The 10,285-nt window shown below is 38.8% G+C and overlaps 1 protein-coding gene across 1 annotated transcript; it reads right to left on the bottom strand.

Annotated features, from left to right (window-relative positions):
- Positions 1–47: 47 nt before the first annotated feature.
- pole2 (polymerase (DNA directed), epsilon 2) lies at positions 48–9,748 on the bottom strand. Its single transcript, XM_089004399.1, has 19 exons — positions 9,620–9,748; positions 9,098–9,198; positions 8,939–9,014; positions 8,759–8,836; positions 8,519–8,612; positions 8,365–8,439; positions 8,195–8,278; positions 8,046–8,102; positions 7,927–7,975; positions 7,033–7,105; positions 6,742–6,914; positions 5,354–5,443; positions 4,003–4,057; positions 3,845–3,904; positions 3,591–3,668; positions 1,985–2,093; positions 1,732–1,908; positions 265–332; positions 48–181 (listed from the first exon to the last, which is right to left on the bottom strand). Exons 1-19 carry the CDS (start codon positions 9,688–9,690, stop codon positions 163–165), a joined length of 1,587 nt encoding a protein of 528 aa, XP_088860525.1. The 5' UTR covers positions 9,691–9,748; the 3' UTR covers positions 48–162.
- Positions 9,749–10,285: the final 537 nt, after the last annotated feature.

Below are 10,285 nucleotides of genomic sequence, written 5' to 3'. Positions count from 1 at the left end.
GTATCACATGATTTTATTGACAAAACGGCTTGGGTTTGATCGACACACCCAGGAGGTATGATGGGAAATCACTATTTTATTATTCATGACAAAAGACACGAAACATTACAAAAATAAAAATATTTATAACAACTTTCTGTACAATTAAAAAAAATAATCCCATCAAAGTCCTTGAAGTTTGCTGTGGAAAGATAAGAGAGCAGTAATGTTAATAGCTCAGTTTTGATCATTTTTTCATAAACAAATGTACTGAACAGTTCTTACCTGTCCTCAAATGTTCTGTTGGATGGATAGTACACCTTAAATGCAAAACCGCTTCTTGGGAAAGAGCCCTGGTGAAGTCATGAATGCAATTTTCATCAATCACATTTCACGTTTGAGGTGACATTTTTACCGCAATCCATGAATCACGGTCCAGGATTTCCACTTTTACATGTTTTATTTATGGGGCCTTTTAACTCATTCACTGCCATTCACAAATGTATTCGGGAATTGAAAATATGACGTGGAGCGCCATTTCCGAATTTGTTCAGGTTTTGTTTTTTAATGCTTGGGTGCCATTAAAGCGCTGGTCAGCCCTCTGGCAATGTTTTTTCCCTTCCACAAGAAGGCAGCATTTCCCCTTTACCCATGTTCGAGCTTTGTTACAGCTGATATAAAACAATATGTATGTATTGTATTTTGTACAGCTGCCCCCATTTCAAGCTCAGATAACCTTAAACCCATATATGGCTTACAAACTTAATTGGTTCCCGGACAGAGTGTGTAAGGCGAAAAGTGTGTATCCCACAAATTAATTTTGCATAGGAAACCATTAAAATGAGAATAATCAGTTCCCAGGTCCCCATAAAACATAATTTTCTACTTTCTAATGTTCTAAGCCTTAAAACTACACAAAATATGCCTTATTTTATGTATAATAAATGTGCTATGGTATTATAATTAAAGAAATAAATGACTGTATTATAAAGTTGTTTTATTGACCTTTGTGATGGTCGTTGATGGCTTGATGGAATGGAGTGGCAGGTTTCATCAGCATTAAACACCTTTAACCGTCTTGAGGAATGATCCCTCGGAGGTGCGTTCTCTGTAATAATTTTACCTTGTTCCTCATCAATTGTGTTCTGTTTAGCTGGGTTGATGGGATATTTTAACCTTGCAGATTACACTCTGCCTTTGAACTATCAAAGTTGAAACGAATCTTTCACTGTTTTCTATCCATTTTCTCATTTTCTCTGTCGTCTGCCTGTCTCTTTAATGTTTAACGGCCTCACTCTCTGTCGGGATGGGGAATAGAGGACAAAAATAGTCGGCTGCCATTTTGTTGTTAGGAGAACGCGCTCGTTCGCGAACAACACATCATTGTGGCGCTCTGTGTGTATCCCGAAAAATAGCTCGTATGCCAAGGTTAAATTTTCATAAATTTAACATTCGTTAACCGAAAAGTTCGTAAGCCAAGTTGTTCGTAAACAGAAGTATCACTGTACTGTAACTTTGGAATTAACTCTTTTTCTGATGAAAGAAGAGAGTCCAAGGTTTCTTATGTAGTAGCATTGAATGTTTATGTCGTCCTAAACTAAATATTCTGTCGCTCCTGGAATTTGAGTGACAATGACAAAAACCCTGGCGGACACATTTTTGCACATCGTCTGGCAGTGAATGAGTTAAGAAGGGCTAATTTAGCCAGGAAGGATGTTTGAAGTCACGCAAAAGGGGGAGGTGTTTACATACCGGGTTGACGCAATGACAGTCGAAGTGCGTGACGCTGAAGGGGTCGTACTTATCGGCAAAGACCACAACGTCGGGGACGGGGTATACGCGTAGCGCGTAGTCGTATGCCCAAAACACAGGAGTGACTGAGAGAGGCAGCGGGGCCAGGTGAGCCTGCGACAGGATGCTCCGGACAAACTGATCAAAACAGGAGCAGCGTCATTAGAGACAACGTGAGGTTTATTTGTATTGATTTATTTTGTAACAAACTCACATGGTTGGGTATGTCCAGATTACTATTAGGCAATCTTACGCAGTTTCGGCACATTTTGTTGACCAGGTCCTCACGAATGATGATGATCTCTTGGCTACAGAATTGGATTCTGAAAAAGAACACAAAACAACAACCAAAAAGTAAACGTTCACTTTCCAAAACATGACCAAGACAAAAGTGCCAAAGTTATTAATTCATTCACTTCCAGATGATGTGCAAAAATGTATCCACTTTAGTGCCAGGGTTTTTGTCATTGTCACTTGCATTCCAGGACCCATAGAATATTGAGTTTTAGGACTATGTAAACATTCAATCCAACAGAAATCTTAGACTCTCTTCTATCATCAGATAAAGCATTAATTCCCAAGTTATATGGGTCTGGAGTTATCAGAGCTTGAAATGGGGGCGTGTATACAAAAGGCAAATGCAATAGATACATATTGGTTTATGTAGCGCTTTAACCACAGCTGGAGCTGGAACAAAGTGCTAACATGGAAAAAAGGAAAATATGCCCCTTGTGGAAAAGAAAAAAATTGCCAGAGGCTATGGCCAGCGCTTTATCAGCACTCAAGCATGAAAAAACAAAACCTGAACAAACGATGACATATTTTACATTTCCGAATACATTTGTGAATGGCAGCGAATAAGTTAAACAGCAAATTTCTCCATTGTGAGGTCTATAAATGTTTTTTTTTCCTTTTATCTTAAAACTAGCACAAATTCTGCAGTTCAATCGCGGATCCAAATGTTCAAAGCAAATATGGCGTGTTAGCAATTAGCTGTTATGCAAGAAGCACACTGCCAATTGTACTGAAGTCTGTAAATGCTTTAATAATAATAATACTAATAATACCAATAATACTAATACTACTACTACTACTACTAATAATAATAATAATAATAATAATAATAATAATACATTTCATTTATAAGCACCTTTCAAAACTGTCAAGGTCATTTTACAGTCACAGGATATATATTTTTTCCTCTGTGTGAGCAGTGGCGGCCACACGCGCCAGCGTTCACTCAACACGGAAGTAACGGAAATAGATAGAAAGCTAGCCAGCTAGCTAATAGATAGCCAGTGAGCTAGATAGCTAGCCAGATGAAGCTTAATGAAGCTGGTAACAGCTAGCTAGATAGTTAGCTAACTTGGATGACTAGCTATCATCCAAAAGAAAAGACGCTGGCTGGCGATATTTGTTTGTTTTATTGTTTTTTCTTGTAGTTGAACACGGCTACTTTTTTTAGCACAATATTTCTTCACAATAAAAGTCAAAAGAACAAAAAATGTCTTCCCAATCAAAGTTTGAGCTCTTCTGTTGACCAAACTAAGGCCGGCGAGGTCACGTACTTATCCCACGGTTATCAGTTTGAGAATATTTCAAAAACTAAATCATTTTTTTGCGTGGTTTCTTCTTTGGTAATTTTAGTACCCTTTTATTTCAATTTTTAAATCTCATTTTTTAAACATCTTCAAATATGTGAAAACGTTGTTTTGTCACTTTGTGAAGCGAAGCGACCTGGTGTATGAAACACGCGATATCACTAAAACCTGTCTCTCATTTGTGCTAACGTTACGCCCGAGAGCGCACCACACGTTTACCTGCACGGGTTGGTGGTGAACGCAGAGAAAGGAACCCTTTGTCGGAACTCTTCAGTGATGTGATCCGCCAGCGGAGGTCTGCGGGGGGTGGGGGGGACATGAATAAATTGGCAATTTTTTGGAAAAAAAATACACACAAAAAAATGACAAAAACTGTTACAGTCATGTGTCAAGAGTTCCATACTAAAATTTGTATGTCAACAAACTTCATCAACTAATGGAGATTTGTGTTCTTTCTTTAATATGATTATTACCGTGGGAGGATGGTACCCGGACCTGGATCTTCGGGGCCGGGAACGAACACAAATCGACTACTGCAAGTTAAAAACAAGGATATTGGAAATGAGGCACAAAGTCCAATGCTAACAACAACAACAAAAAAAAACGTTTTTTTTTTTAAATGCGTACATACTTGTTGAGTATGTTGGGGTGTGCACATATGCTGTCAGCTAATGCCTTCAGCGACTCTAAAAAAGGGCAAAACGGCAAAATGAAACACTGAATTCTCACATGATTGTGTGATAGAGAATAGACAGAAAAGAAGTTAGCATATTAAAAGTTTCATGCCACCGAACACAAGGCCCAAAATGGAAGCACAGGAAATCTGGGGTCAATCTGAGGTGAACAGACACAGCCTGGTAAACTGTCATCTTCATGTAGGAGATCTGGCCTTGGACTAATTTAGGACTTGGTCAACTCCTTCACAGGAAGAGCTCAAGGCCAGGTTGCAAATCTATCAGTTCATGGAAAGGACAACCATATTAAATGTCTATGTTCTGTTGTTTTATGGATGTAGGTGCTTGGGACGTCCTGGGGCGTGGTATTCAAATGAACAAGACTGGGTTTTACTAATGTATCACTTAAAGGACAACCGACGTTTCCAGACATGTTGTGTCCATAATTTGTAAAATGGCTTCAAATGACTTCTACTGAGCGTATTTTACAAAGATTCCACCGCATATAGCTATATTTTACGTTTTAAGACTCGCGCTGAATATTCTGGAAGTCTTGTTTTTGAGTTAATGACCAGTCCTCACCCTATGTCACTGAAGGAACGCCCCTGACCGAAAAAAGGACACATTGTAGCAGTCCTTCCATCACGTCAATGCATCACGTCAAGTAGGCCCAAAGAGAGGCAGAAGAGGGCGACAAAGCTCCATGTAAGGAATTAATCAGCCTGTGGAAACGGGCTGATTAATTCCTTACACGGCTTTGACACCATTTTCTGCCTTTTTAGGTGAGACATTTACCCCCAATTTTGCCTCAAAATGACACGGAATAAATTATTTAATTGATTGCAAACATGTATGCTTTCCTCTTCAGAACTATTTGAATCATATTCATAACTGGATGAGTAACAAGAAAGCATATTCTCCGAATCTGAAGCCATTGTTTTGATTCTCGAGCAAGGCAAGACGTCTTGCTGTGACACCACGAACATGGGGGCGGGACCTTCTCAAACTGGCCACTTCCGGTTTCAAATTGAAGTACTTTTTAGACACTTTAAGTCATTTTATTGGTGTTTTGCATTTGACTAAAAATATCATACTGCGTGTTTTGGGTATTTTAGATGCTATAAAATGTTTTTCTGATGTCAGTTAGGAGACAAAAAAGTGACGTCTGTTGTCCTTTAAATTTGAATATACATGAATGGCTGCGTCCCCGGCCGGCAGTAAAAGACAATCTTCTTGTGTTCGAGCCTTTGTTCACAGTCTCTGGCGAATATCTCTGACGTTGTGAGAGTAGAGTTGCGCGATACTTGCCTTTAAGTGACTTGATGTGATTTTTTCCATACGGGACAGAAGAGAAGTTTCCACAAAAGACGAAACAGGTGGGAGGCATTGCAGCGTAGCCTGGCAACACAATGTTGAAATGGTTGATTAGCAATGTTGCTAAGCTCTTGAATGTTAAATAATAACATTTAATAATAGCTGCCCTTCTAAATGATTACAATCCCCGTATAAAAGTTGTAGTATACCGTACATTGTTTGAAATGAGAAAAAATATATATAAAATACAGGGAAAATGTTTAAGTTGACAGGTATGTAATAATTAGTTCATAGTCATAGTACCATATTTTCTGGAATATAAAGCGCACCTTCAACTAATGACATTTAAAAACCTTTTTCATACATAAGGTGCACCGTATTATAAGGTGTTCCTTCATCAAGTGACATTTTAAAACGTTTTCCATACACAAGGCACACCGGATTGTGAGGTGCGTGGTCAATTTTTGAAGAAAAAAAAAAAAAAAAAAAAAAAAAAAAAAAAACATCTTTTAGGTGCGCCTTATAGTGCAGAAAATACGGTATTAAATTTGCATTTGTGCTATCTAATTAGAAAAATGAGCATGCGTGCTAATGACGGAATGAAAACAGATGTTTTTTTCATTTTCACCTTCATTTCAAAAGCTACCACGTCACATGCTCCTACATGTCTCGTCACTAACTACAGATGCCCCCCAATTTACGAACGAGATACATTCCGAGCGGTCGTTTGTAAGTTGAATTTGTTCTTAAGTTGCTTCAGTGCTATATTTTGTATGGAATCTGTGTTTAAGGCTTTTATAAGTATGTTTAAGATTTATATAAGTATGTTTAAGGCTGGTAAAAGTAACATGTATTTGTTTGTACTGAAAAATAAACGTTTAATAGAATACAGTGAAACCTCAGTTTACGAACCCCTTGGCCAACGAACTTTTCGGTTTACGAACGTTACATTTATGAAAATTTTACCTTGGGATATGAACTATTTTTCGGGATACACACGGAGCTGGGTCGTTCGCTAACGAGCCCGTTCTAACAAGAGAATGGTGGCCACTGTTTTTGTCCTCTATTCCCCGCCCCCAGTCTTCGGTTAAAGCCATGTGATTGGTCAAGAACGTAGCAGTGGGGGATGGGGTTACAGACAGAGAGAGAGTGAGGCTGTTCTCCAAAAACCAAAATGGTGTCTTCAGTTAAAGCCATGTGATTGGTCAAGAACCCAGCAGTGAGGGGGAGGGGTTATACATTAAAGAGATAGGCAGACAGAGAGAGAGAGTGAGAAAACACACTCACACACGAAAGGGAGGACACAGCTTGTTTGTAACTCGAATGTTCGTAAGTAGGGGAGCATCTGTAATCAGAACAGTGCAAGCAGTAGCTCGGCATACCCGAAAACATGAGGTTGAGCTTCTCCATGACTTCCACGCTGTCCAGCCACACGTCGGAAACCAAAACAAACATGGCGTCTTCATTTTCCTCCTCCAGCTGCTTGAGCTTTGCCGACGCCTTCACTGACGTCGTGGACGGACCGCCGAAAAAGTTCACGTTGCCAAAGTACGCTCTGGTGGCAAAAGAGAGCCCATTGTGAAGATGGCTAAGGCTAGGATCCAGCGCCCTACGTGACCTACGGTTCCAAAAAATATTTTAAAAAATGGATGCATATGGTTAAGCAATGATACCGTGTAGCTGATGAAGGTTCGACAGGCGGTGTTCCAAAACCATTGACGTGAAACACAGAGTCCTCGTACCAACCTGAAAGACAAAAGGTGAAAACATTGATGATAATAATAATAATAATACATTTCATTTATAAGCGCCTTTCAAAACTCTCAAGGTCACTTTACAGTCACAGGATAAGTTTTTTTTCCTGTGCGTGAGCAGCGGCAGCCACACGCGCCAGCGTTCACTTAACCCGGAATAACTAAAATAGATAGAAAGCTAGTTAGCTTGCTAATAGCTAGTTAACATATAGCGAGCTAGATAGCTAGCTAGCTAGATAGATATCGAATAGATAGCTTTTGGTTCGTGGATGGACAACAGAGAAAATCATAATCTCATTTCAGGCAAACAGCATACCTGCCAACTTTTGAAGCAGGGTCTCTATCTATCTATCTATCTATCTATCTATCTATCTATCTATCTATCTATCTATCTATCTATCTATCTATCTATCTATCTATCTATCTATCTATATCTAAGCCGAAAGGAAAAGAAGGAGATGTGCACACATATATATATATATATATATATATATATATATATATATACATATATATATATATATATATATATATATATATATATATATATATATATATATATATATGTATATTTATTAATGTATTTATTTAAAGTGTCATGCAAAAGCCAAAGAAAAAAGTGCAAGAGGCACTGTGTTCATTATGGTTCTCGTTACTCTTTATAGATACAGTATATTTTCAGTCAGAAGGGCGATTTTTAACATTACAGCTACTTAAAATTGGGCTTAAAAACACCATGCAAATAAACACCTGGTGAATAACGAATCATAACGTTATTATCAAGAGGATGTTTCCGGTTTTCGGTCGTCTTACCCTCAGCCAGTCCGAAACTGTATTCAGTATAAAGGCCATTATGAAACTGGTGGAAGCAGAATTAAGGCAAATAACAACTCGATTTCTTGAGCAATTCAAAGACTTGAAAGAAAGGATATTGCCTTGGACATATTGAGCTCTACTGTCCCGGTTGGATCTTCCAGGAAGAATTTCCCCTTTGAAAGGGGGGGAAATAAAAAAGAAGACATTTTTGACACACAAATTCACTTCATCAAGTAGTAAAATGCACAGTGTCCACCCGCCTCACCTCTTTTAGTTGTGTGATCATGCCGAGTACAATCACGCCCCCCAATTTGGCCGTGCAGCCGAGCAAAGCCTCAATGGTCTTCAACTGGACAACACGAGGGGGGGAAAAAAAACAAATAAAAAATTGACAGAACCAAAATAGGACACAGAATGATGCAATGATAATGATACCTGAAATTTGTTTTGATTAGGCACAACGGCGGCTCCTATGACAGGCGGGGTAAACAACTCGTGCCGACGCGTGCGCTGGAAACAGAACAACCACAAAAGTAAAAGCAACGAATCCAAAGAGTGACGACAAAGAATGAAAAGTAGGAGAGCCGACCTGCAGAAGGATGGCGTAGCGCTCACGGAAAAGTTCCGCCTTGTCTCTTGCGATGCCGCACAGACCCGCAGCTGGATGGTTGGTCATACCGATGCTGAAAACAACATTACGTGGATATATAAAGTGACCCGCCTTAACTATGTCGCAGATCAAGCAGTACTTGTTTTTGGTGCTTTATAGTGCTCCCACTTCCTTTTGTCCCAATTATCCTTAAACTGAGGAACAATGGAATTAACTCACGGAACAAATTTCTTCTGCTCCGCATTGTAAATGTATCGAGGCACATCAAAGGCACCAATGATGTTGAAAACGTTGCTCCTGCAAATGAGTCAAACAGTTGAAATTGTGAGAAATGTCCCCTTCAAAAATGACCCCAATAAAAGACTTATTCTACAGGTCAGCGATCTGTTAGTTTCTTACATGGCTTCATCACAGGATTGAGAGCAGTCTTGCACAGCGTTCACCACCACCGGTAGCTCGATCATGCTCGAAGACACTTTTTGATCACCAAAATCGCACACACAAATATATATATTAACCCTTTTCTCACCCAGCACCAAGACCAATACGCTCACTCACATGGTTGCTTCTCGACAGCATCCAGCACTCTTTCGATGATGTCATCTAACTCAGTGGGACTGACAGACTCCAAGGCGTCCACCAGGTATTTGGTGGCCTCACTTTGGACAACATTAAAAAAAGTGTTTTATTTGATTAAATGATTGTAACAGAGATTCAGTATTCATGTATTTGTTCCGTCTTCTCCCATTTTGCATTTAAGCCTACTATGTGTTGCAGTCTTGAGTTTTTCCCCACAACATAAACAACAGCTGACAGTGTCAAAGATGTACATTATTCATGTTGTGAATCTATCGATTTGGTACTACGCTTTTATTAGTAACAGTACATGGAGCCTGTTGATGACACACCAAAAGAATGTGAATCTTAGACACCTAGTACAGGAAAGTGACAAAAGTAAGTTTGAAAACAATTCCAACGACATATTACGCGAATTAATGAAGTCGACAAGACGAACTGAAACTGCAAGAATACCAGCTAAAATAAAATATGCCAAACTAGAAAATACTTAGTGGTACATACGGTCGGAGAACAAGTCCCCGCATTTTGAAGTCAGTTACAACTCTCGATTTAATTGTGCGGCTAGCATCCATCTTTGTTGACTTGACTGGTCAACAAACTCGTGCCTTGGCGCCAAATATTTTACTTCCGCATGTCACTTTCGTCACTTCCGTGAAAGTCACGTTTAAACTCGAGTTAAGAGGTTTGTAACATGTAAAACAAACAAAAATGTGTATTTTTATTTAAAGTATGATATAAAGTAAATATTGAGTAATTATGTTTTTTCCTTTAACTTTTACTTTGTTACTTCGACAACTTGCTTGTGAGCAACTTCCCCTCGTAAAATCAAATTTTTATGACAAAAATTCCAATCGAAATATTTATTTTTCAAAACATTATTTTAACTTCGACAGAAGGCTTACGTGAGTCTGAGAAGCACATCACATATATGCTATTATTTATTTGTTCAAATGACACAATAATCTTTATATTGACACAATAGTCTTTATATTTCCGCTTGTTCTGATGGATAATCATTAAAAAAAAACATAATTTAAAGTTAAACACAAACCATTTGTTTAATTTTCCTCTCGTTAACTGGGTCCTGCAAACTCATGACCCACTTTGTTGAGCTCTTCCAGAGTGACCTTGAGATATTGCTAGGCCAGCCAGTGGACATGTCCTTGG

This window comes from Hippocampus bargibanti, linkage group LG09, assembly GCF_051943395.1.
Source record: "Hippocampus bargibanti isolate YZ-2025 linkage group LG09, ASM5194339v1, whole genome shotgun sequence".
Classification (NCBI taxonomy): domain Eukaryota; kingdom Metazoa; phylum Chordata; class Actinopteri; order Syngnathiformes; family Syngnathidae; genus Hippocampus; species Hippocampus bargibanti.
This window is presented reverse-complemented; position numbering and strand designations above follow the sequence as displayed.